The sequence below is a fragment of the Ovis canadensis genome, chromosome 2, assembly GCF_042477335.2.
Source record: "Ovis canadensis isolate MfBH-ARS-UI-01 breed Bighorn chromosome 2, ARS-UI_OviCan_v2, whole genome shotgun sequence".
NCBI lineage: Eukaryota > Metazoa > Chordata > Mammalia > Artiodactyla > Bovidae > Ovis > Ovis canadensis.
Genome location: NC_091246.1, coordinates 96,803,696 through 96,831,320, shown reverse-complemented (window position 1 = coordinate 96,831,320; position 27,625 = coordinate 96,803,696). Strand labels below are relative to the sequence as shown.

The window sequence follows — 27,625 nt, the reverse complement described above, 5'->3', positions numbered from 1 at the left end:
TGACAACACATCAGAGAATAATAAAATATATTTTGAAAGGTTAGTAAAACCCCAACTCACTCACATTGTGCAACTGGCTAATAGGATCTTTAAAGATGTGAAAATCATGCCTGAGAAAATGCTTGTATGTACAGAAGACAAAGCTGCGGTGACTATATATTGTGGGAAAGGAAATTGCCTAAGGACACTTGGGGCGAAGTTACAGTACACTGAATTGTGTCATAAATAAAAGAAATCCACTCATTCATCAAGTATTTGTTGAACGCCCACTACCTGCCAAACACAAACAAAACAATTCACAGCCATCAATTCGACTTTACTTTCTGGGGGCCCGGCAGCCCACCCGGTAAACTATAAAATCTTCGCGGCTAACTCCTTACGCTAAGTTTACAAAGCCCGTCTTTGAGCAAGGGGATAGAGCAAGAAGGCCCCGCCCCTCCTCTCGCCGGCCTCGTGCGTTTACGTAATCGTATTTCGAAAACGCCAAGACGTACCTACGGTGTCCCACGAGGAGATGGTAGTGCTGCAACTTGTTCCGCCCTCGTGGAAGATGGCGCTTAATGCGTCAACCATCCCTGCTGCCCGGTTCCTTCCTTACGGGGGCGGGGCCCAGAAAGGACGGGTGTTTAGGAAGTGTGTGTTTTTGTTTTTCCCGCCCTTTCTCTCCTCCCTTTGCTCTCACTATATTCGCGGAGGGTGAACGAGCAAAGATGGGAAAAAATTTAACCAGGAGAAAAGCACGAGGCGAGAAATGACCGTGGCGTGAAGCCAGTTCGGGGACGCGACGCTCACGGGGGCGGGGCAGGGGGCGGGGCCAGAGCTGGGGGCGGGGCTGCAGTTGCGGTCCATTTGCCCGCGGCGGCGACGGCGAAGCAGCAGGCGGTGGCGAGTGGGTGAGTGAGAATTCGGCGTGTAGGTGGCTGTTTGGGCTTCGGTTGCTGGGATCGGACAAGGGCGGAGGCGGAGGCTCTCCCCAGGGCTCGGCTCCGCGGGTCTTCCCTTTCCCCCCTGACCGACAGCGGGCATCGGGTTTTCCAGCCCGGCGACTAGTGGAGTTGCCTGCATCCGGGCCCCGGACTTTCCGGCAGCGGCGGCGCAGAGATAGGGGCATAGGGTTTCGTCTCCTTTTCTGCTTTCCCGCCCGCAGTCCCCGAGCTGGCTCTTTCCCGGGGTCCTGGCGTGAGATCCGAAGAGATCGATCCGTCGGATCCCTGTGCCGCGCGAGCTCGAGGGGAAGGAGCCTCGGGCACCAAGAGGCCTGGCCCGGGGAAGGCCAGAGAGCTGGCGGCGCGCGGCTGCTCCAGACCGAGTCGGGGTCCGAGAGAGGATGAAGCGGGTTGGGGTGGGCTGGGATCAAACTACTGGCTTACAGAATTGTCTCGGTTTCGAGGTTTCTAAGGATTGCTGATGTCTTGGAATTTGGTGCAGCATTTCTAGACTGGGTTTTGCTCCTGTTCTGTGGTTCATGACCTGTTTACTTCTCTTCTCCGAGATTGCACAGACTTAAAGGAAGTGACCATTATGATTTGGGTGTCACTTGACTGATGGCATCGGTTGCAGAAAGAAGTGCCGTGATTACGCATCTGCTTTAACCACACAGGGTCTGACTGGCCCTGGTGATCTCCACCAGGCTTCTGTATTCAGGAGACTGGGAGGTCATGCACTTGCCCTAGAGAGGTGGCCCTTTCCGAAACAATGGGAGATTGTTAGGATTTAGTGAAAACAGTCTGACCGTGGCCAGTGGATAAATTCCGATTCAGACTGTTCTCATCTTGTGATCCAAAGCAAGGAGGGGTCAATCCATCTGGCATTTTAATTTGTACAAAGAGCTTGGAAAATACTGTTATATCTTACTGATGATCTGAGACGTTGGAAAAGTCACAGAAGCAGGAATATAATGTATGGGAAATTAATAGCCTGGAGTCAGAATACTTGAAATACGATGGTGTTATGTGACACAGATGGTATTGCCGGCACCTTGTCCGTCTAGGAAAGCCCTGAATCAGTTGGAAACTAACATCATGATGAATGTACTCTATGAAAGGAAAACAAGAGAAGTGATAGATTGTGCACTAGGCTAGCAGTAACCTGCCCCAGGAAACAATTACATAGGAGCTAAAGGGTTTTTTCCTCCCACCTTATAAAGTTAATAAAACAATGTCATTTTTTGTTGTTGTTTTTTTTCTGGCTCTGTTAGCAATCCAAATTAATTTTCAGAGAAAGAAAAAACCAAAGACTCCTGTTTTTCTGTTTTAATTAAGTAATTCTAAGGAGTAGTATGTTAGCCTGCCTATTTGAGAAACTGGAGCTGTGAGAGATGGGTGTGTGTGTGTGCACCCTCCATGGAATTTACCAGACTAGAATACTGGAGTGGGTTGCCATTTCTCCCTCCAGGGAGTCTTCCCAACCCAGGGATTGGACCCAAGTCTGTTGAGTCTCCTGCATTGCCAAACAGATTCTTTACCACCTCGCCATCTGGGAAGCCCTCTCTTAGGATTGTGAAGTCACTCAGTCATGTCTGACTTTTTGTGACCCCGTGGACTATAGCCTACTAGTCTCTTCCATCCATGGGATTTTCCTGGCAAGGGTATTGGAGTGGGTTGCCATTTCCTTCTCCAGAGGATCTTCCCGCCCCAGGGATCGAACCCAGGTCTCCCGCATTGCAGGCAGATGCTTTACAGTCTGAACGACCAGGGAAGCCCCCTCTTTTAGGATTGGGAGGTAATAAACAGAAAGCATGGTTATGAGAAATGTGGGCCTAATGATGGTTGAGTTCTTATTTACAACAGCAGTAAAGGCCAACCAACTTTCTAAATAGCAACCAGAGAAGAGACGACTGATTTTTAGCAGAGGTTTAAAAAAAGCAAAACTTTAAAACTACCCCTGTGCTAACAGTTTTAACATGTGGTAATTAAGCTTTATGTCTGTATGTGTTGAATTATTTTCAGCAAGTATATTGGGTATACCCTCATGAACCCTGTTCTTTGTTTACAGGAGTGTGGCAAGCCACTGTGTCACCCAGTTTGGATCCTGACTTACCTCAAAACTCTTGTTTCATAACTGTCTGGTGTAGCCAGCACTACATGTAAAAAGATATATGGATGAAAGACTGTTGATTTCAAGCCATTTCTGTATATATGAATTTTCTTTGCCAAAGATGATGACTTTAACTGTTAGCAAATTCATTTTACTGCTCTCTTAACTATACTTCTCTGTAACTCTAATTTCTTAAGTTATTTCTTCTAGTAAGATTTAAAGCTAAACAATTCGACATAATCTTCATCCTTTATTTTCTTTCTGATGTTACTAGCAGTAGGATTGAACGTACTTGCTGCTGCCGCTGCTGCTGCTAAGTCGCGTCAGTCGTGTCCGACTCTGTGCGACCCCATAGACGGCAGCCCACCAGGCTTCCCTGTCCCTGGGATTCTCCAGGCAAGAACACTGGAGTGGGTTGCCATTTCCTTCTCCAGTGCATGAAAGTGAAAAGTGAAAGTGAAGTCGCTCAGTCGTGTCCGACTCTTAGCGACCCCATGGACTCCAGCCCACTAGGCTCCTCTGTCCATGGGATTTTCCAGGCAAGAGTACTGGAGTGGGCTGCCATTGCCTTTTCCGTTGAACGTAGTTAGTGGCCTATAATAGAACAGTTTTCACAATTAGGTAAAAGGTTGTGCTATAATCTAACCAGATTTTGTTCCAGGGCTCAATTCCACTTAAGAAGTGTTTTTTATTTTCAATACAATGATGAAATGTTTGAATGGCAGTATTACCTTTATGATTATTCACCTTTTTTAATCCAAAAAGGAAGAACAAAAGAGCATGTTACAGTATCCTGGTATGGGTATGTGGTTACTTAATGCATCTCCTTGGCCTCTAAAGTTTGCTGTTATTAATTATCTTAGCATCATTACAGTTTCTATTCAAATTATATCCCTATATTCTGTCATGGTAAAGTATTTAAATCGTGTCTGTAACAGTGGATTTTTTTTTTTCCCCCGACTGAGTCATGTGTGCTGCAGGATCCTAGTTCCCTGACCAGGGATTGAACCCACGCTCCCGGCATTGGGAACGTGGCATCCTAACCCCTGGACCACCAGGGAAGTCCCAACAGTGAATATTTTAAGCAAGCTATACAACTTATACTGAGTGTAATCTCTAAAGTCTATTAAATTGAGACAGCACATTTAAAACTGTGAATATTCCCTAAATGAGTTTCTAAAATAAAAAATACACAAGGATTGTCTTTGTGTTAAACGATTTCTGCACATACTTACAGTTAGGCATTTTGCGAAACGCTGTATATCCATTTTGACATCATGATAAAAGTGCTCATACAACACTCTAAAATTAGAGTATTTTATTTTTTGCTTTTCATCAGTCTCTGAGCCCTCCTGACAAGGTGTCGATAAAGTTCTTTATTTTAAGTAAAATGGTTTACTTTGACATGACCTTAGTTATAGATCAAATGTTATTTCTAAAGCAATCATACAGGCAAAGATAGATGTATCATAGCTCACCTATTAACTACTATCCTTTACCATTATAATGAATAGAATCCACAATTTTAGACTTGCCTAAATGAAATTGGCACTGAATACGCATAGGTATTCAATTTTAATATCAGGCAGGAATGATTCATTTTGCATTCATACCTCATTGAATGTACAATTTTAGAGTGATTCATTGGAGTGGGTTAAGATGTCAAAATGGCACCCTGCTCCAGTACTCTTGCCAGGAGAAGCCCATGGATGGAGGAGCCTAGTGGTCTACAGTCCATGGGGTCGCTAAGAGTCGGACACGACTGAGCGACTTCACTTTCACTTTTCACTTTCATGCACTGGAGAAGGAAATGGCAACCCACTCCAGTGTTCTTGCTGGAGAATCCCAGGGACGAGGGCACCTGGTGGGCTGCCGTCTATGGGGTCACACAGTCGGACACGACTGAAGCGACTTAGCAGCAGCAGCAAGATGTCGAAGAGACCTGGATTCTTGTGTGGCTCAGTGACCTTGGGCAGTTCACTCTTCTCTATTTTCTCAGTAGATTGAAAGGGCCCATCCAACCATTTAGTCCTCTGCATGTTTTAAATAATTAAAGCTTTTTTACTTCAGCCATTTAGTGTAGAAGCTTCTTTGTAATGATAAAATGCCACACTGCTTTCTTGAATAGCATATTAAATATATTTCCTATTTCTTGAACAGCATATTAAATATACTTACCTCATTTTAAACACCTGTATTTGGCTTTAATACCCTTGATGCCCAAAGAGTATGTTGAGAATAATCCTGTGCATCCTGTTTCCTCATTTTCTCATATGGTTCCAGATTGTTGTGGTCTTATAATCTTTTGTCTTTCTTTTCTCTCCCCACCGCCACCTGCCCCCACCCCCCATCCCCCCCCTCCTTCTTAGCAGTTTTTAAGGTTTTCTACTGCCAGGTATGGACTGCCATAACAAAGTACCACAAACTGGGTGATGTAAAAATGTATCCTGTCTCAATTCTGAAAGCTAGAAGCCCAAAATAAGTGGTTGGCAGAGGCATGCTCCTCTAAATACTCCAGGGAAGAATCTCTCTTTGCCTCTGTTTAGCTTCTGGTAGTACCAGCACACATACCTTGGCCTGGAGCCACATACTCCAGTTTATCTTCATCTCCACACAGCCCTGTCTCTGTCTGCTTGCCTCCGCAGCTTTCTCTCCTTGTCAGGACACCAGCCATTGTGTTAGGACCATCCTGATCCAGTATCACCTCATCCTAGCTTCATTACACTTATTTCTAAATAAGATCTCAGGGGATTAGGACTTGCACATGTGTTTGGGGTGGGGAAGGGCACAGTTCGGCCCACAACAGGGGCCATGGTCTCTAGGTGAGCCCTCCCTTTCCCAGTTGGCTTCTCTTTAATTCCTATGGTTCAGGAACCAAATAGCCAATCACATTAGAATTGCAAATAGGCTGGCCATTTAGAAACAGTGAGGATCTATTCGATGAGCTTTAGTATATAATATTTCATATTAATGTTCAAAGGCTTTTTTAAGGTCATCAGTTTGGATTTCTAAGTGTGTATCCTGATTATAAGTGGTAATTTACTACTGTGTATCATGAAATTATCATCATATCAGCAAACACTTAATGTGCCCCTGCCATGCATAGTTGGAGACATGCTTTCACATCTTTTTGACTGGAGAGGAGAAAACCACATATGTCTAAATCATTTAAGATTTTTTTTTTACCTTAGAGTGCGCTTGTTTTTTTTTTTTTAATTTTTATTGAAGTATAGTTAGTTTACAGTGTTGTGTTTCTGTTGTACAGCACGTGCATATATCCACTCTTCATGTTATTTTCCCAGATAGGTCATTGCAGAGTATTGAGAAGAGTTTTCCATGTTATACAGCAGGTCTTTATTAGTTATCCATTTTAAACGGAGGCGTGTTGTATATATCAGTGGGCTTCCCAGGTGGCTCAAAGGTAAAGAATCTGCCTACCAACGCAGGAGATGTGAGTTTGATCCGTGGGTTGGGAAAATCCCCTGGAGGAGGAAATGGCAACCCGCTCCAGTATTCTTCCCTGGAGAATCCCATGGACAGAGGAGCCTGGCGGGCTGCAGTCCATGTGATCGCAAATAGACAGACTTGGCTGAGTGTGCGCACGCGTGTAGATATCAATACCAACAATTGCGTTTTTGATGGATGACTTTTAAAATCACTGAACTTGATTACTGGTTTTGTATGTCATTGTCCAGATACCCCTGGAGCTTGCAGATAATGTGACAAATGGGATGCAGTGATGTCGACCCTCTGTCCACCACCATCTCCAGCTGTTGCAAAGACAGAGATTGCTTTAAGTGGTGAATCCCCTTTATTAGCAGCGACCTTCGCTTACTGGGACAATATTCTTGGTCCCAGAGTAAGGCACATCTGGGCTCCAAAGACAGAACAGGTACTTCTCAGCGACGGAGAAATAACTTTTCTTGCCAACCATACCCTCAACGGAGAAATCCTTCGAAATGCAGAGAGTGGGGCAATAGACGTGAAGTTCTTTGTCTTATCTGAGAAAGGAGTAATTATTGTTTCGTTAATCTTCGACGGAAACTGGAATGGGGATAGAAGCACCTATGGACTATCGATTATACTTCCCCAGACAGAGCTGAGCTTCTACCTCCCACTTCACAGAGTGTGTGTGGATAGACTAACTCACATTATCCGGAAAGGGAGGATATGGATGCATAAGGTGAGTGGGTTTGGAACTTATTAAGCATGCTAACCTAGCCACTGACGGTTTACCTGCCAATACATTTATATCTGGCTTCCCAGGTGGCTCAGTGGTAAGAATCCGCCTGCCAACGCACGAGACTGGATTCAATCCCTGGATGGGGAGGATCTCCTGGAGAAGGAAATGGCAACCCACTCCAGTATTCCTGGCAAATTCCATGTTCAGAGGAGCCTCTCAGGCTACAGTCCATGAGGTCACAAAGAATCAGATGCAACTGAGTGGGCACGCATGCACATTTATATCTAATTTTTAGAAATTATATACAGTTAACTTCAAACAGGAGATGTTATTTGTTTCTACCATATTAGGTACAGATCCATCTAGGCTAGTGTTGGTGGTCTTTTAACCCTGGAAGGTAGAAGATGATGGCTGCACATTGTAAACAGAAAACCAAAGCTTAGAGAAATTAAGAAACAAGCTTCAGAGTCTGGATTTGTCTTGCGAAGTGTTTGACTCTGAAAGCTTATTTTTGCATTGCATGACCCTGTCTTTCACTTACTGTGTAGAGTGTAAGCAGTTTAGGACAATTGTTTCATAAGCCTTTGCCCATATAACCTTTGGTCCCTTTAAATTCTTTGCCAAGTTCCCAAATTTTTAAAATGAAGAAGTTGGACCAAATGGTATTCAGAAGATATTCCTTTCGATTTTGTGACTTGAGCTAGAGGAAATTATTGTTATCACTTAAATCCTATAGTTTAATAAATAGTGATATTTATATTTCCATAAACTGTCATTCTGGCACATGAGAAGAACAAATTTCATTCTTTCTGCTTTGCAGTTTAATACTAACATGGAAATCCACTAAAGCATTACTGATTATTGTAAGGCTTTTACCAGATAGTAGGGGAAAGTAATAATCTTTTAAAAGAAGAGTTTTTTTAAAAAAAAAAAATACTATGTTTGCAGGTATAGCTCCTTAATTCGCACGTTTATAAAAATCATTTAAAATCTAGCTCGATATTCCCTAGATTCATCTTGATCTTATCCAGTTTGAAAAGTACAAATCATTAGTTTCTTTTGTGAAATTTTGCAGATGTTACATTGACTGTCTTTCTGTCAAATTCTATTTTTAACTGCTGACCAAAAGGGTGTTACTTTATTTCATATTGTCTATGAAAGCATGGATTTGTTGGGTGCTTCCCACCCACCCCTCTTTTTTTTTTTTACCCTAAAGTGGAAAGTATTTTTCCCCATGAATTAAATTACCCAGGAAGATGTCTGCCATTTAACTGTATTGTGGAAAATAAACAAGTATCTAACAGTTATGGTTTATTAATTTTAATGAATTTCTCTCGCTCAGGAGAGGCAAGAAAATGTCCAGAAAATCGTCTTGGAAGGCACAGAGAGAATGGAAGATCAGGTAAGGCCCAGATTTCTCATCGCCGGACACGGCCAGATCCACCACTAAGGGCTGCGGAAAGCTAAGGGGTGCTTCTGTTAAACTGCCCAGCTGGCTCAGATGGCAAAGAGTCTGCCTGCAATGCAGGAGACCTGGGTTGAGAGGATTCCCTGCAGACATTATTAGTTTGACAGAGTGAGCCTGAATGCGAATAGAACCTTTATGGAGATAAATGGAATAAATTGGAAGAACATTTCCATATCTTAGACCTGAAGAGTTAAATAAATAAACGATAATAAGAACTGCATCTACAAATTAATATTTTGCTACCTTTTTTCCATTTGCATAGGATAAGTTTTGGACAAGTTGCACATAGTAAAAATTTTAAGTGCTATATATTATTTTTTTTAAGGTATTGCTTCTTAAGCATTTCCACAGAAGTAGTTATAGTGGGAGAGTGAGTACCCCTAAGATATCTGGGAGTACACACACAGGTCTAGGCATAATATTTCTTTGACGTCTCATTTGTATCTTTAAAACTCTTGCAAATTATTTTTTTTTTGGAGGATAATTGCTTTACAGTCTTGTGGCAGTCTCCGCTGAACAACATGAATCAGGCATAAGTTTACATATATATATATATATCCCATCCCCACCCCAGTGCATCCTTCTAGATTGTCACAGCACCAGGGTAGGCTCCCTGTGTTACACAGCAGCTTCCCACTACTTATCTATTTTACACATGATAGTGTATGTCTATATCAATGCTCCTTTCTCAACTTAAACCTCATGCAGTTTACACTTTATTCCGTGATATATCTGTTTGTTTTAACATTACAGTTTGCCACTAGTATTCCTTACCTTCTTACCATCCTGGCTTCTGGTGGTATCAAGTCTCCAAGAAAACATGCCATGTTTATCCCATGGCTTTGAACATCCTTAGGGAACAGGCACCAAACAGGGTTTGAGAAGCATGATTGCAAGGGTATGGCTTCCCTCATGGAAATTAATTACAAAGCATTTCAACCCAGGGCAGAGATTCTCTGAAGGGAGATCTCCCCACAGAGAAAGTGTTCTCTGCATTTACTCTCATCGCCTCTGGCCACCCTCATTGCTCCTCTGAAAACTCCAGTGTAAACAAGCCTTCTCTCTGGTTCTCTTTGGGATGCCTGAGACAAATAGTATTTTAAACAATAACTTTTTCTAGAAATTTGTCAGGATATAGGAACATAAACAAGGCAAATACAAAATGCTATAAAGTGATCTTTACAAAATTTATATGTTTGTACTTTTGTAAATAACATTTACAGAAGTCAGAAGGAGGCAGATATGGAGAAAGGTCTAAGACTTAACAAGAAAATATTTCCCTTTACTCACAGAAGCCCGGCTTTCCTTGCTAGGCAGTAAGAAGTGTGCCCAGGAACGGGGTGATTTTCACCAACCTCTAGATGTACCTTCTAGTTATGGAGGAACTAGTAGCGTTATGTCAACAGAATGAAATTTAGAACCCAGTAAAATTCTACGTTTGCTGGGAGTTTTTCAAACCAGAAATCTGTGCTTATAAAGGTGACAGCGATTGACGTTAAGGTTTATTTCTCTTTTAAGCCCTCTTCTTAAAAATGTTATCCTCCCCTTTCTGTGTCAGGAGGAAATTATACTTGGGCTTCCCTGGTGGCTCAGACAGTAAAGAATCCACCTGCAATACAAGAAAACTGGGTTCGATCCCAGGGTTGGGAAGACCCCTGGAGGAGGGCATAGCACCTCACTCCAAAATTCTTGCCTAGAGAATCCCCATGGACAGAGGAGCCTGGCAGGCTACAGTCCATGGGGTCACAGAGTGGGACATGACTGAGCGACTAACCACACACATACTTGAACAAACAGGAGGTTTTTAAAGGGGAACCGCTTTCCTGCTGAGAAATTCAAGACATTTTAGAGCCTCTTCTGTGTTCAGCCATCTAGTATTTGTTGTTGTTAAGCTTCAGTGAGGATCTCCATTTGCTTATAATGATAAATGTCTGAGATGCTGTGTATAAATAGTATATATGCCTACATCATGGGGTCGAAAAGAGTCGGACACAACTGAGCAACTGGACTGAACTGAAAGGGAAGGTGTGTGCTTAGTTGCTCAGTCGTGTCCCACTCTTTGCGACCCCATGGACTGTAGCCTGCCAGGCTCCTCTGTCCATGGGGATTCTCCAGGCAGGAATACTAGAGTGGGTTGCCTTGCTCTCCTACAGGAGATCTTCCCAACCCAGGGATCAAACCCAGGTCTCCCGCATTGCAGGCGAATTCTTTACCATCTGAACCACAAGGGAAGCCCAAGAAGACTAGAGTGGGTAGCCTACCCCTTCTCCAGGGCATCTTCCCAACCCAGGAATCCAGCCGGGGTCTCCTGCATTGCAGGTGGATTCTCTACCAGATCAACTACCAGGGAAGGCCCAAAGGGATGGTATTCTCCCATAATTATCCTTTCTGAAAATGAGTTGCCTGATAATTGAGTTCTTGCAAATCTCAGATCATGAGGTTGCGGTGACTTTATTTTGAGCAATAAATACTGTTTGACGATGATATATAGTCTAAAACAAGTTTAGTCATGCTAGTTTTAGTTGCTTGTAGCTGTCATATGGTAAAATTGTTTTACAAGTAAGCAAATTTAACACAACTTCAATCATTAGTCTTTTTTAATTGCATGTGTTGATTGTTGTAATTATAAACTGACATTTAAAAAATTAAAAAGCAAAAACAAACGAAGGTTTATATTCATGGGTTACTACAGGATCAAATTTTTTTTATAATAAAACATCCTGAGAGATACAAGGGGGCCTATGACTTAGGATACCATTTCCAGAGGCAGCATCACATTTAAATTCTAAAGCAACTTAACATGATATGGGGCTCTGAAAACTAGGTTAAGTCACTGAAAAAAAGGACTGGTCCTAGGAATGCAGAGTTTCTACTTCAAATAGGCATGTAAAGAGTTTGAGTTCAGTTCAGTCGCTCAGTCATGTCTGACTCTTTGCAACCCCGTGGACTGCAGCACGCCAAGCCTCCTTGTCCAGCACTAACTCCCAGAGCTTGCTCAGACTCATGTCCATTGAGTCGATGATGCCATCCAACCATCTCATCCTCTGTCATCCCCTTCTCCTCCTGCCTTCAATCTTTCCCAGCATCAGGATATTTTCCACTGAGTCAGTTCTTCACATCAGGGGGCCAAAGTATTGGAGTTTCAGCTTCAACATGAGTCCAGTGAATATTCAGGACTGATTTCCTTTAGGATGGACTGGTTGGATCTCCTTGTAGTCCAGCGGACTCTCAAGAGTCTTCTCCAGCACCACAGTTCAAAAGCATCAGTTCTTTGGCGCTCAGCTTTCTTTATAGTCTAATTCTCACATCCATACATGACTGCTGGAAAAACAATAGCTTTGACTAAACCGACCTTTGTCTGCAAAGTGATGTCTCTGCTTTTTAATATGTTGTCTAGGTTGGTCATAACTTTTCTTCCAAGGAGCAAGCATCTTTTAATTTCATGGCTGCAGTCACCATCTGCAGTGATTTGGAAGCCCAAGAAAATAAAGTCTGTCACTGTTTCCATTGTTTCCCTGTCTGTTTGCCATGAAGTAATGGGACCAGATGCCATGATCTTAGTTTTCTGAATGTTGAGTTTTAAGCCAACTTTTTCACTCTCCTCTTTCATCAAGAGGCTCTTTTGTTCTTCTTCGCTTTCTGCCATAAGGGTGGTGTTATCTGCATATCTGAAGTTACTGATATTTCCTCCAGCAATCTTGATTCAACCTTGTGCTTCATCTAGCCCATCCAGAGCATTATGTACTCTGCATATAAGTTAAATAAGCAGGGTGACAATATACAGCCTTGATGTACTCCTTTCCTGATTTGGAACCAGTCTGTTGTTCCATGTCCAGTTCTAACTGTTGCTTCTTGACCCACATACAAATCTCTCAGGAGGCAGGTCAGGTGGTCTGATATTCCCATCTCTTTAAGACTTTTCCACAGTTTGTTGTGGTCCAGAGTCAGAGGCTTTGGCATAGTCATTGAAGCAGAAATAGATGTTTTTCTGGAACTCTCTTGCTTTTTCTATGATCCAACAGATGGTGGCCATTTGATCTCTGGTTCCTCTGCCTTTTCTAAATCCACCTTGAACATCTGGAAGTTGACGGTTCATGTACTGTTGAAGCCTGGCTTGGAGAATGTTGAGCATTGCTTTGCTAGCGTGTGAGAGGCGTAATTGTGCAACAGTTTGAGCATTCTTTGGCATTGCGTTTCTTTGGGATTGGAATGAAAACTGACCTTTTCCAGTCCTGTGGCCACTGCTGAGTTTTCCAAAGTTGCTGGCATATCAAGTGCTGCACTTTCACAGCATCATCTTCTAGGATTTGAAATAGCCCAACTGGAATTTCATCACCTCTACTAGCTTTGTTCATAGTGATGCTTCCCTAAAACCCACTTAACTTAGAATTCCAGGATGTCTGGCTCTAGATTAGTGATCACACCATCATGATTATCTGGGTCATGAAGATCTTTTTTATACAGTTCTTCTGTGTATTCTTGCCACTTTTTCTCAATATCTTCTGCTTCTGTTAGGTCCATACCATTTCTGTCCTTTATTGAGTCCATCTTTGCGTGAAATGTTCCCGTGGTAGCTCTAATTTTCCTGAAGAGGTATCTAATCTTTCCCATTCTGTTGTTTTCCTCTGTTTCTTTGCATTGATCACTTAGGAAAGTCTTCTTATCTCTCCTTGCTATTCTTTGGAAGGCTGCATTCAAATAGGTATATCTTTCCTTTTCTCCATTGCCTTTAGCTCCTCTTCTTATCTCAGCTATTTGTAAGGCCTCGTCAGACAACCATTTTGCCTTTTTTGCATTTCTTTTTCTTGGGGATGGTCTTGATCACTGCCTCCTGTACAATGTCACGAACCTCCGTCCATAGTTCTTCAGGCACTCTGTCTATCAGATCTAATCCCTTGAATCTATTTGTCACTTCCCCTGTATAATCGTAAGGGATTTGATTTAGGTCATATCTGAATAGTCTAGTGGTTTTCCCTACTTTCTTCAATTTAATGTAAAGAGTTTAAATATAATCATTTCCTAAAATGTGAATGAGGGGATAAGTTTTGTTCTTAGATTGATCTTAATATGTGATTTTAAAAACATGTTTAGCTAAAAATTGATAGACATATGACAGTTTCATCTGCCTCTTTTAAAAGTTTGTGATTTTAGCATGGGCAAAACATTTTGGTACTTTGCCAACTAAGGTCCGTCTAATCAAGGCTATGGTTTTTCCTGTGGTCATGTATGGATGTGAGAGTTGAACTGTGAAGAAGGCTGAGTGCCGAAGAATTGATGCTTTTGAACTGTGGTGTTGGAGAAGACTCTCGAGAGTCCCCTGGACTGCAAGGAGACCCAGCCAGTCCATTCTGAAGGAGATCAACCCTGGTATTTCTTTGGAAGGAATTATGCTAAAGCTGAAACTCCAGTACTTTGGCCACCTCATGCGAAGAGTTGACTCATTGAAAAAGACTCTGATGCTGGGAGGGATTGGGGGCAGGAGGAGAAGGGGACGACAGAGGATGAGATGTCTGGATGGCATCGCGGACTCAATGGACGTGGGTCTGGGTGAACTCCGGGAGATGGTGATGGACAGGGAGGCCTGGCGTGCTGCGATTCATGGGGTCGCAAAGAGTCGGACACGACTGAGCAACTGAACTGAACTGAACTGAACTGAACAGTGGCCGTGAATGCATGCGGGAGCTACCCATGCTTGAAGCACTTCACACGCGTGGTGTTCTCTGTTGAGTTTTCAGCTTCCTTCTATAAACTGCAGATTTTAAAGTTACATTTTTGAGATGTAAGCCGTTGTAGTATTGCCTTGAAAGAACACTAAAGGAAACTTGTCTTCTTTATTGATTCTTAAAAATACATGCTATGACTTTGATTTGGGTAGATTATACCTTATTATGAATATAGAAATTGAGTATTGACTCAAGCTTTATTACTGAGATTTCTACTGAGAATTTTAAAGCCTTTTTACGCTTGTCTTTCCCCATTTTTAATATAAAATACATCGATCACCTTTGATTAGCAAGAGTTCACAAAATTGCAAAGGAGATTTTTTCTAAATTTGGTGTGGTGATTTAATTATTGCGTGTAAATGATAAACCAATGATTCCATTCTGACTAAAGAAAATTATTCCTGGAAGAATGAAAAGGAGTTTTAAATAGCATATAAATCGTTTAGAAATAGAAAGGTTTTGGAGTAGACACTGTTTTGAGGCTGTGTTTGAATGTGTGTGCTCAGTTGCTCAGTCATGTCCAATTCTTTGCGACCCCATGGACTGTAGCCCACCAAGCTCCTCTGTCCATGGAATTTTCCAGGCAGGAATACCAGAAGGGGTTGTTATTTCCTCCTCCAGTGTTTGAATAAGTTATCAAGTATTTCTGTTAAAGGGTGTTATTCTTTGCTTTTGGTTTTTGATTTGTTATTGCCAACTTCATCCTATATTTTGTGATTTTCTTCACCTCATTTTACTTTTTTGTGCAGGGTCAGAGTATTATTCCAATGCTTACTGGAGAAGTCATTCCTGTAATGGAATTGCTTTCATCTATGAAATCGCACAGTGTTCCTGAAGAAATCGATGTAAGTTCTCAGTTGTCATGTTAAATCGGAGCAATGGTACCGTTTATTAATTCCCCTAAGTTATATTACTATTATGTATATTAGTAATGTTCTAATTTCAGTAGTACAAATTTTTATCATACATATCATTCATATGAATTATGAGCCACTTTAACAAGCACATTTGAAATCCTGAATTTAATGGCCAAGCAGAGACCTTTTGGTTAGTAATAGCAGTTATGATTAATTTGTTTAGTTAAATTCTCCACTTTTGTATTTCCTGGAAGTAGGAGAATTTCAGACCTTAGAGAGTCAATCAGTGTTTAGTGCAGTACTTTTTGTAACAAAGTAGCGTACAGATCACTAGCTGCTAATGGAGGTTCCCTTCTCTTCACTAGTGTGATTTCCTTAATCACTCATTTGTTGAGGACATTAGGAATTACACACTATAGATGCGAAGAGAAATCTTCAGGCAGCTAGATTAGCAGCTTCCTGACTTTGTAATTAAGATTTGTCTCCTGATTGTAGCAGCTCAGAAGAGGAAGTAGTTCTTGTAAAAATGGTTGCTTAACCTGTCTCACCAGCTTTTGCGTCATTTATTCTGCAAGTTTATATTGGTGACACAGATTATTTTATGGGGATTTGTGATGCTCAGAAATGAGGGCAGTGTGTCATACTGAACCTAGACTTCAGGAAACTTATGTATTAAAATTGTTACTTCAGCGTTTTGTTAACAGCCAGAATATTCTCTTTTTTCCTTTTGGTGCATTTTAGATAGCTGATACAGTTCTCAATGATGATGATATTGGTGACAGTTGCCATGAAGGCTTTCTTCTCAAGTAAGAATTTTGTTTCTTTTCATAAAAGCTGGATGAAGCAGATGCAGATCTTATGCTCACCTGTGACAAGATTGGGAAGGAAGAAAATAAGAGAATGCCTAACTAGATTATTCTAGGGTCAGGATGCATGACTGAATTATTGCTTAGCTTTGTGTTGCTTCTTTACTTGTTACATACCTATGATATAGTTGATGTGACTCTTTTTAATATTCAAAGAAGCTGAGTTTCCCATAGTATTTAGATAAGAGTTCTTGGACCCTTGTCTGGTTCTGGTTTCTTGTTTTTCTTCTCATTAAAACTGAAACAAAGAACCCTTTCTAATTAAGTTGTGTTATAGATGGACGTATTTAGGCCTAGAAAAGAAAATTTTCATATTTGTACTGATCCTTTCCTTGTTACAGTAGATATTAGAATGTGAGCTCTAAAATCAGGCATCCTGGCTTACTGCTGTGTAACCTGAGCAAGCTACAGGAGCTCTCCATGCCTGCATTTCCTCATCTATAAAATGGGATAATATTACCTACTTCATAGGAGTGTTGTAAGATTGGGTGAGATGAGTCGTGTTAGGCATTTAAAACAGTGCATGGCACATATGGGCACATAATAATAGCAAATAGCTAACATTTTCTATGTATTTATTCTAAGAAAAATGATAATAACAATGATAATGGCCAGTGTTTATTGAGTGCCTCCACATTAGCCCCCTAAGTGCTCGGCCTACATTTATAATCTCATCTTCTACTTGTCTGTTTCTTTACAATTATAGATTATCATGAAATTTTGTTTTAAAAAATGAGGAATGAAAGGATAAAATATTATGTCTGCAGTCTTCTCCTTTAGGTTCATGATGGGGTCTTAAAGGTATATGTTTAACCTCAAAGCCTTTACATGGCTTGAATCAGAAACTCTTCAGTCCTGATTCTGCTCAGTGTCAGCCATCCATGAGGTTATTTTTAGCCCCATTTGACTTTAAACAAACCACTTTAACCTCTTTATACCTCAGTTTCTTCCACTATAAAACTGTGATATGTTACTAACTGCATTGTTTTAAGGTTCAGATAGAATCTGTGAAAGGCATGTGGTGGAAAATGCAGAGTACTATAGAAATAAAAGATGGCATTACAGTCAAAACTTTGGTGTTCATCATTTAAAGCTATTCAGAGTTTTTTGAAGTTCACTTGTCTTTTTTTTTCTTTTTTAGTTTGTGAAATTATTTTACAGTCAACATGTTTTTAATCTTTTTTTTTTTTTTTTTCAATTCACAGTGCTATCAGCTCACACTTGCAAACTTGTGGCTGCTCTGTTGTAGTAGGTAGCAGTGCAGAGAAAGTAAATAAGGTAATTTATTTTGTAATCCAGCAAATAATCTGATTTTTTAATGCTGCTAGCGTATGTAGATTGTAATTTAAAGGTTAGGTTGCAGTCAAGATGATCTTATAATATTAGGAAGCAGTGTAATCTGACCAAGTTACTGGGACACCCTATGGCCAAAATAAACTATCTGAATGGTTTTGATAATATTTTAAAATCAGATGTTTTTAAAAATATTTGTCTTCTATTTCCTGATGTTATCTTTAATGTATATGAAGATAGCCATGTTCTTTTGGTACTAATTTCAAGGAAATGGTATCTCATCATTCATCTTGATTTCATTACCTTGCTTTTCCCTCTAAATCTTTTCCTTTTAGGAACCTATTGCTAATAAGTGGTCATTGGAGGTTGTATGGCAACATTTGTGACCACCTCCTTTAGTGCTCTGTGAGTTAAAAAAGAATTCATGAACCTTTCCAAGCATTAGGTAGTAAACTAAGGGATTCTGTACTTTTCTTCACTGATCAATAATTAGAAAGAGATAAGTATATGTATCTTATCAATTTAAGCAAACCTAATTTTTCAGGTTTTACACAAGAAGTATGTTAGGAATGATTATTTGCTTGACAAATAATTTCATTATTTTTTTTTCTGTGATAAGCTTCCCTGTAGACTTATCCAACCCTTGATTTACCAAGATTATATTTCTGGTATAACCATTTATGACAGATTAACTTACCTGTTATTATATCTAGTGGCTTCTTATTATTTCTGCTGCCCAAAAAGGTAGCTTTCGGTTCATGTCCTACAAAGCTTTTAGGTTCCATAGGACCTTCCCAGTTGCTTCTTGGGGAGAAAAAGCCTCGATGGTTGGGGTTCTGTATTTTGCCAACATTTTTTCTTATCTACCATCCTCTTTTAGCTTAATAGTTTCTTTTTTATCTTTTTAATTTGAGGGAAAAAAGGTTGCCACCACTATTTTAAAAACCACTATTTTAACATAAAAATTCTGAATATAACCTGAATTCTGAGATAGTTACATGACTTTTTATTTTTTCCTAATAGATCTATGATCAAATCTCGTCAGAATGATAGGTTTCTAAACCCCAACCGAATAGATTGCTTATTTCAAATTAAGTTTGATAGAATTAATTCTATTCAAGGATTTAGAAACTCTTCTATACTCATTGTGATGAGATTTCACATATAGAACTTTTAAACAGAAGATATAATTCTGCCTAATTTAACTGCATTTAGGTTTCTCATCCAAATTATTACCAGGTGGATATATAATCAATAATTATATTAGGTCATTATTTCCTCATATAAGATTAGGAATAAGGTTTCCATGGTAAAATAAGTTTGAGAAAGTCTGCATATTGTATCAGTCACCTAGAGAGTCACAGTGTGTATTCAAATGGTAATGGTTGTGAGATACCATACAGTTAACTTTACTAACATTTTCCAAGCTTATTTGGCCACAGAATACTTAGATTAAGCAATAGCTGTTATAATCCCATAGACTATTCCAGGTTACTGAGATCAGTACTTATTTTTCAGAATAGGTTTTATTGAAAGTAACACCTGAAATTTCTATTCAGGTCTCTTTCCTAAGCAAACTAGTGGCCTTTTTATCCATATTTTAATGCTAAAATATTTTCATTTTACAGATAGTAAGAACATTATGCCTTTTTCTGACTCCAGCAGAGAGAAAATGCTCCAGATTGTGTGAAGCAGAATCATCATTTAAATACGAGTCAGGGCTCTTTGTACAAGGCCTACTAAAGGTACAGTTTCCATTTATCACAAGTGAAACCAACTTTTTTAAAATCATTTTTGAGATTCTTTATATGTTGAACATTAGCATTTAACGTGTCTCATGTTTGTATGGTAAGGAGCTTGACTTCCTTTTCACAGGTCTGAGGATGGAGTGTATATCTTATAAATTTATAGTTTGTATCAGTGAAACATCACAGAATAGCTTTCTTTGTGTTTCTGTTTGGTTTCCCACACCTGTCTGTTCTCAGGATTTTTTTTTTTTTTTTTGATATGTGCTTGAATCAGTTCACACAACTAAAATGGGAATATATCTTATTTACTGAACAGATTTGAATTTTTGTGTTACCATTTTATGTTTTATGTACCACATTCATTTACTGAAAAGAAAATGTTAAGCTGCTTCCTATGTTGAAAAAGTATATAGGATTTGACCAGTTTCTGTATATCAGTGTATATGTATATATAAGAAAAAATTTATTTTATATTTTTTCTTTATTTACTTGAGTCTGCTTTTCAAGGAGCAAAACGGATAAATATAAATTAACAATTATTTTCACTAATTATGGGGAATCCTTATTCGCTTTATTGAATCTATTACTGATGTTTCAATTGTCGTCAGAGATATGAAGAAGTAGATTTCCTAATGATTGTCTGAGTCTCTCAGAGTGATTGCTTTCTTGAGGATGTAGGCATAGTAAAATGAAAGAAAAAATACTAAAAACTGTTGCAAGTAAAAATTATATTCAGCTTTTACATTTTCAATAATATGCTTGCTCTGAGCTCAGAATAATATTGTTTAAATACAGAAACTACTTAAGAGAAACTCATTTTTTATTTGATATGTACAGATCTGAAAATTAGAACTTCTCCTATAAAGGCATAATGAGGTACTTAGTACTTTTATTTCCTCAGTGAGGTACTTAGTACTTTTATTTCCTCAGCATCATCTCACTTATTGTATAATTTTATCCCTTAAAGGGACCTATACCAAATGCATAGCAGAGAATTTGAAACTATAATTTAATAAAAACATGTTTGTTAAGAATTTTCCATGCAAGTTTAAATTGTATAGCCTTTTAGAGCATACTTTGATATTATAACAGTAGGTACTTGTTATATGGCAACTGACTACCCAACTGACTGTACCTGGAAAGTATACTTATTATAGGCTTCCCTGCTGGCTCAGAGGTTAAAGTGTCTACCTGCAATGCGGGAGACCCAGGTTCGATCCCTGGGTCGGGAAGATCCTCTGGAGAAGGAAATGGCAGCCCACTCCAATATTCTTGCCTGGAGAATCCCATGGATGGAGGAGCCTAGTAGGCTACAGTCCACAGGGTCGCGAAGAGTTGGACACAACTGAGCGACTTCACCTTCACTTCACTTTCATACTTACTATAAAAATGCATATTCAACTGATACTTAACAGAACATGTAAATAACCAAGAATATTAAAAGTCACTTGTAATCTCATAATCCATTGAATAACCCCTAGTAATATTTGGTATATATCTTTCTGGTCTTTTTCTTCTGTAATTTTTTTCATATCTTCCCCTTTCCCCAGCCCAGGAAATTAGATTATACTCTTCATGTTGTAAGCTCCTTTTTTCACAATATATTATGAACATCTTTCAGTATCAACACATAAACACTGGCAACTTAATTTTTAGCAGCTAAACAATAAATTACTTTCATTTATTTAAGATGAATGAATATTTATTTCTCTTTTTGGATGCTCAGGGTGTTTCTGGTGTTTTACTGTTTAATCCAATGCTGTAGCACACACGTCACTCAAACTTGACACACAAACATGATTCATTTTCTGGGATAAATTTCTAGAGCTGAGTTTGCTAAGTTAAAGCCAATTTTTTAAATTAAAAGATAATCTTCATATCTTTCGGTGTAAAAGACAGTTTTCTTTGCATTCTGACAGGATTCAACGGGAAGCTTTGTACTTCCCTTCCGGCAAGTCATGTATGCGCCCTACCCCACCACACACATAGACGTGGACGTCAATACCGTCAAGCAGATGCCACCCTGTCACGAGCACATTTATAATCAGCGTCGGTACATGCGATCAGAGCTGGCAGCGTTCTGGCGAGCCACTTCAGAGGAGGACGTAGCTCAGGACACCTTCATCTACACAGATGAGAGCTTTACTCCCGACTTGTACGTCACGCCCTGCTTTCTAATGTTGTCATTCAGCAGTATTAGGAAACTGTCTTTTATGAGTAGAAACAAACAATTCAGTGTTTAAAAGGGGAAGACATGTTAATTATGCTAGAAGGAATCTTTAGTGAATCAAGCATTGTTTTTCTTAAATGTCTGTTTTTCTTAGTATGATTGTGATTGCCATAAGTTAGATTAGTCCTTAAAAATAAGTACTTAAGTACTTAATTAACATATACATTGAGCCCCTAGTTACAAGGTGCTAAGGTTTGTTGTTGTTCAGTCGCCAATTCGTGTCCGACTCTTTGCCACCCCGTTGCAGCACACCAGGCCTCCCCTGTCCCTCACCATCTCCTGGAGTTCACCCAAGTTAATGTCCATTGAATCAGTGATGTTAAGGTTAATAGTGGCCAAGCAGACAGCCCCAGACGCAGGTCCTTCCAATGCTTATAGACTAGTGTGTAAAGGTCATTAAGAAGCTTATTTACTAACTAAACCAAAGAGGGAATGCTAAGTCTTTTTTTCCCCTTGATATATAAATATAAAATACAGCAAAACTGTGAAAATACATTAATAGAGCATTCTTTTATATTCTCTTGTATTGTATTATTCATTTCTTACCATAAGGTACGATCAGTAAATTAACAGAAAAAGTAATGACAATAAAATGTTGAATGTGGACCCAATTAAGAAAAAAAAGAAATCTGAACTGTAAAACATTTAAACAGTGTTCTGAAATCAGGAAAATAAATTATCGTATTCTCTCATGGTTCTCTGTACCCGGCATATAGAGTGTGCTCGGTAAATGCTGACTAGTAAATAATCCAGGTTTGAGTGGATAAGGCAGCAGTACAATTGGAGCAAGCAACCCTATCCTGTGTCTTACAGGAAAATTTTGAGCTGAGGCAACAGACTTGTGATGCATCAGTAGTCAGACAGCAGGTGTTGCCCGCAGGCATAGCAGAGGAACACCATGTCCTAGGAATCCCCAGCCTCATGTGTCTCTAGATACGGAAAGATGGCTTCATTAGGAACCAGCTTTTCCTGGCTGTCCATTTTTTCTGTTTTTTTGGTAGGTAGCTGGAGAGCTCTTTGGTGGAAACTTAGTGAACTTTATCTAAAGTTCTGGAATTTTTTTTTAGAGGCGATACATCTGTGGTTTTAATATGTCTTACTCATTTTAGCCAGTTACGTTGGCTTTGCTGATTTGACAAACTGTGATGAGCCACCTGTTCTTGTTTTGCTGATCATAACAAATAATGTCATGAACTTTTAAAATTTGTTTCCAGCTGTTAAGTAAATTTTCTAAACATAAAATTATCAGCAAATAATATTTTCAAACTCTAGATTGATGTATTATTAACTTTTATGTTTTATGGACATGTTTTACTTTTTAGTCTATGTTAAGCAATATTACTTATTTTTAAGATATTTTTAATTTTAGCTCTTTAAAAATAATTCCACTCACTGCCTAAACATGAAAAATCAGTCACTGAAAATACTCTTCTTATGACACTTTGCTTCATCTAATTCCCTTTTGACCAAGACAATCAAATTATAAAGCAGATATGTTCAGAACACTAGACTTAAATAGCTAAATTCTCTCTCCAAAGCCAGAAAGTAGGTGTTGTCAGTACCCACACTGGCCACCAGTTGAACAGCCAGTAATTGTGAAATGCTGATTTTTTTTTTTCCCCTTCTCTGAGTTTCCTTCTTCTGCAGTAGGGAACACCCATTCCCTAAAACTAGGAAGTTTTAGGTACTTTGCTATTCACATCTGCACACACATCTCTTGCCTTGCTACTTCGATCAGGTATATGATGATCCCTACTATTTTCTTTCTTTTCAGTTAAAAATTGCATACCTTAGTAAATGTTATGTTACCCCTCTGACTTGATTATAGCCTAGTATCCCAGTAAATCCCTTAGGAAAGTAGAAGGCAAGGAGAGGGAAGGAAGAAGAGAAAGATCAAAAGGGGTTGGGACCTGGGAAATAGACAGTCTTTTTAAAATGCCTACAATATCTTAAGTTGTATGGTAGATGAACATTATCTCAAGTGTGAATTAGAACTTAATTTCTGACTCTGCTCATTGCCGATGTAGCTAACATTTTCTTAGGTAGCTGATTCATGTTACTCACCAGATGATGGACTTGTGGATGCAAACCCAGTGGGTAAGACGTTGGAGATAATCATCTGTGTGTGTTCCTTATTCCCACTTGAATGTTTCCTAACATTCATCCTCTTGCTCTTTTTTTCTTCCAAGACTGCTTATTAGGAGTTATTAGTACATGAAGTTAACCTTTTGTTTTGGTTTTTGATAGTAGTGGCGTATATTTATTTTTGTTGCTGTTTTATGTTTTCGAGATGGCAGGAATTGGTAGTTGCATTTACCAATTGCCTAAGGCTCTCAATATTCTTTATAAGGTGAGGTATTAAAATACATTGATAGATACGTATGTACCTTTCCTGGGACTGCTTACACTATTAAAAAGAAAATAATTACATTATGGCTTGACAGACTCCAGTAATAGATAAATGTATCCTTGAGTTAAAATGAGTGTATTAATCTATTTTATTGTATTTCCAAAACTATTTATTGTAGTTTATTGTATTTATTTATGTAATTCTTATAAATATGTTTATAATCCCATTTTGAATAATTCAGTTTGGCTGGCGTGAGAGGTTGTGGAAAACAGCATTGTATAGCCATGTTAACATTTGGTCTGTTTCCTTCGTAGGAATATTTTTCAAGATGTCTTACATAGAGACACTCTTGTGAAAGCCTTCCTGGATCAGGTAAGTGTTAAACCTGAGATTGTCAGAGTGAACGATAGGATATGTGTTCTGTTTCAATCCCACAATGCCTGCAGAATTAGCTCCTTTTGTAGTTTTATCTCTGATTTTTCTAAAGTGTCAGAATTATTTTTCTGCTGAATTATTTGTAGAAAGTAGTTTGTATGTTAACAATTAAAGATGCAGTATCTCCCAGTTCAGATAATAACTTCTAAGCACTAACTTATAACCCAAGGATGTTTTCTTTTAGTGAAGGGAGGTTTTGTACAAATGTTGTGTATTTGCCTTAATTAAGCAAAAAATGTCTTTAAGACTTACTTAAATGATAGCATCCTTACTGTCTCATTTCTTTGTAAAAGATCTAGATTTTAAAGAAAATTTTAGATTATATGGGTCTTATTTCTTAAAATAGAGGGACTTTGTTATGATGTCACTCTAGGGATCAGGCCAGGAAACCGTTGTCATAGATGTAGCTTTGAAATAATATAATCCTGAGATTAACTAGAAATTTTGGATCCAGGTCTATGTGATCTGTGACATATTGCAAAGTTCAGGATAAGTCAGAGTCATGTGATTCCATGCTTCCCAAGCAGAAATAAAATTGTTCTACCACTACGCATGCACTCCCACCCCTCAAAATAGAAAAATATGAATATCTCAAAACCATAGTGTAAGCACAGCTCAACCTCTAGGAGCTCTAGTTTTAATTGCAGATGTGGGCAGAGAAAAGCTAAGTAACACAACCAGAAGTAACCTACATCATGATTTTTAATAACAAAATAAATATGATTGTAGTCTAAGGTAGAAGGACAATTTTGAGTCCATTCTTAAAGAGGAAGCAGAACTGTCAGACCGCTCCAGTATGCCCATCCCCTCCTGTCCACCAGGATGTATCCATCTGTGGAGACGATTAGGGAGAGCTGCTCAAACGTGGGCTACCTGCCAGGCACTATCAGCAGAAACATGCTGTGGATAAGCAGAACGGGAGCAAATTATTTATGAGCATGCTTCATTTTCCTGCAGGTCTTTCATTTGAAACCCGGTCTGTCTCTCAGGAGTACTTTCCTTGCACAGTTTCTGCTCGTCCTTCACAGAAAAGCCTTGACGCTAATAAAATATATAGAAGATGATACGTAAGTCAGACTCCTCCACGGAAGACAAACCTTCATTAATTGCTTTCATTTTGTCCCCTTTGGACCTCTTCTATCTTATAATTTCTCTTGTATCATTGTTTGTAGGCAGAAGGGGAAAAAGCCCTTTAAATCGCTTCGGAACCTGAAGATAGACCTTGATTTAACAGCAGAGGGCGATCTTAACATAATAATGGCTCTGGCTGAGAAAATCAAGCCAGGCCTCCACTCCTTTATCTTTGGAAGACCTTTCTATACCAGTGTCCAAGAACGGGATGTTCTAATGACGTTTTAAATGTGTAACCTGTTAAGAATGTTTCGTCACAGTCATAATTGCTGCTAACGTAGGTCGGTGATGTTGGGAAAGGTGACTCCCTCCTATCATGCTCTAGGGTTCTACTTAGCAACGGCAGTTAGTTACACTACAGTTGTCACAAAAAGTCTGTAAGGGGATGTCAGGTTACAATAAATGCACCTTTGCCTGGATGTGCTGTCTTTGGAGACAGACTTATTATGTTTACAATTATAATAAATAGTATTGCTGTCTTTTAAAGATGTAGGATATAAACTTGACCACAACTGCTGTTTTTTGAAACTTACGATTCATGGTTTACAAGTATCAAAGTGATATCTGAGTTAGCTTTCACAGGCATAAGACTAGTTGACTTTCCATCTCTTGACGTTCCTTGGTATGTGGGGTTACTGTAATACTTTTACAATCAGCTACTAACCAGAGCATTTAGATTCTTTCAGCTCCACGGAAGGAAGGTAGCTTGAATACAGATTAAGTTTTAGAAGGAAAATATTGATCAAGCATGCGTGTTGTTGAAGTCAGTTATAAGATCCTGCTTCGCAGACGCACTCCTCGGGATTCAGTCTGGGTAGAAGCGTCAGGCACTGTGTATAGTCCTGATGATGGTGAACCACGGTCAGGGTGTTTTTCTCTGTTTGTTTGTTGAGCTCTGTCACAGAAAATACAGAGAATTGGATTTTAATGTTTCCATAGTTATTGCCAACTTTTCCAGTTCCTTTTCATTATTTTTGAGCCAAACTGAAATGTGTACCTCCTGTGCCTTTTTTTCCCCTTGGAAAATATAATCACTTGGAAGAAGGTCAGATTTCCTTAGTCATTCACTTTTATCTTGTTTTCCTCTTGTATAGTCTTGCTCTGATTTAGTAATCATTATAACTCAGATTATTAAATGGAATAGAAAAATACTCACTAGCAAGATTCCTTTTCAAGAACGAGAATAATATCATCTTCCTTAAATTTCTGCCCATGTTTTTGGAGTTGTTGCCATGTCTCTTTGCCTTCATCATACAAGGACTAGCAGGAGAAACTCTACTGACCTGCTGTTTTTACTAGGTGCTACTTTGGCAGAACTAAGTGGTCAATTTCTTTGTTTCCTTCCTGTATTTGGACCATTGTGCTAGCTATAAAATACCCAATTAACCTAATTCTGTGCTGAAACAGTATTGACAAAACAATATATACAATCATAAAATACATTTTTTATTTAAAACTGTGAAAGTAACATAAAAGGGAAAGACATGTATAAGAAAGGGAGAAAAGTAGTAGAGCCCCTCCACCCTTGCCCACCGAATTTAACCAGAACCAACATAGGTCCTACCAGCCTTTCACATCACTAATAGGAAAAGCGTAGACATCTCAATTTTTAGACACACACTCAACCAGATGAGGGATGCTATGGCTCAGTCATGAAACAGTGTACAGATACCACCTTGTTGAACCCCATATTCAGTGCTATTTACTTGCTAGATTATTTAAGTGCTAATTATTTTCTTTTGCTCATTTATTGTACCGTTGTTTGGGATGCAAGTTGTACAGTGAAATAAGTTATTAAAGCATGTGTGCACATTGTTATATGTCTTTGCTCCTAGATGGAGAATTTTGAATAAAATGTCGGAAATTTTGTCTCTTTCAGTTATTTGCTCAGAAAAGCAGTGCTATGTTGAACGAGTGATTGGCTTCCTTCTTAGCTGACAATCATGGTGTGTCTAAACAACTTTTATTTTACCGATATTCTCTTTTGAAAGAAAATATATTTACAGGTTCTGTATGATACTGGAATCATATGTGGTTGGGTTTTTTTGTTCATTTGTTTATTTGGTTGGTTTTGCCTATTAATTCCCAAGAGCACATTCTGATTTTTTAATTTACATATTAAAATAGCAGATATAAGATAATGCTTGGGCAAATTCTTTTTTCTTAGTTACTATTATAATAATACAACCTAAGCTGAAGTTACTCCTTCCAGGTTACCAATATAGGTATACAATGTGAAAGTGTAAGAAATCTAAACCCTTCCATCTAGAAAACAAACAAGATTGACATTTTTACTCCAAGGAAA

General features: G+C 39.0%; 1 protein-coding gene across 1 annotated transcript; it reads left to right on the top strand.

Annotated features, from left to right (window-relative positions):
* The first annotated feature begins 596 nt into the window (after nt 1–596).
* Nucleotides 597–27,187, top strand: C9orf72 (C9orf72-SMCR8 complex subunit). The gene is made up of 11 exons (XM_069574163.1): nt 597–893; nt 6,732–7,219; nt 8,562–8,621; nt 15,160–15,255; nt 16,009–16,073; nt 17,339–17,411; nt 19,055–19,171; nt 21,094–21,329; nt 24,069–24,126; nt 25,147–25,256; nt 25,362–27,187. Exons 2-11 carry the CDS (start codon nt 6,776–6,778, stop codon nt 25,546–25,548), a joined length of 1,446 nt encoding a protein of 481 aa, XP_069430264.1. The 5' UTR covers nt 597–893; nt 6,732–6,775; the 3' UTR covers nt 25,549–27,187.
* The last annotated feature ends 438 nt before the right edge of the window (nt 27,188–27,625 follow it).

Excerpts from the sequence above, each read along its gene's own strand:
- C9orf72 (XM_069574163.1), top strand. The coding sequence starts at position 6,776 with ATGTCGACCCTCTGTCCACCACCATCTCCAGCTGTTGCAAAGACAGAG. Across the intron at positions 15,256-16,008 it reads GTGTTCCTGAAGAAATCGAT|ATAGCTGATACAGTTCTCAA; the intron begins GTAAGTTCTCAG and ends GGTGCATTTTAG. Across the intron at positions 21,330-24,068 it reads GAGAGCTTTACTCCCGACTT|GAATATTTTTCAAGATGTCT; the intron begins GTACGTCACGCC and ends TTTCCTTCGTAG.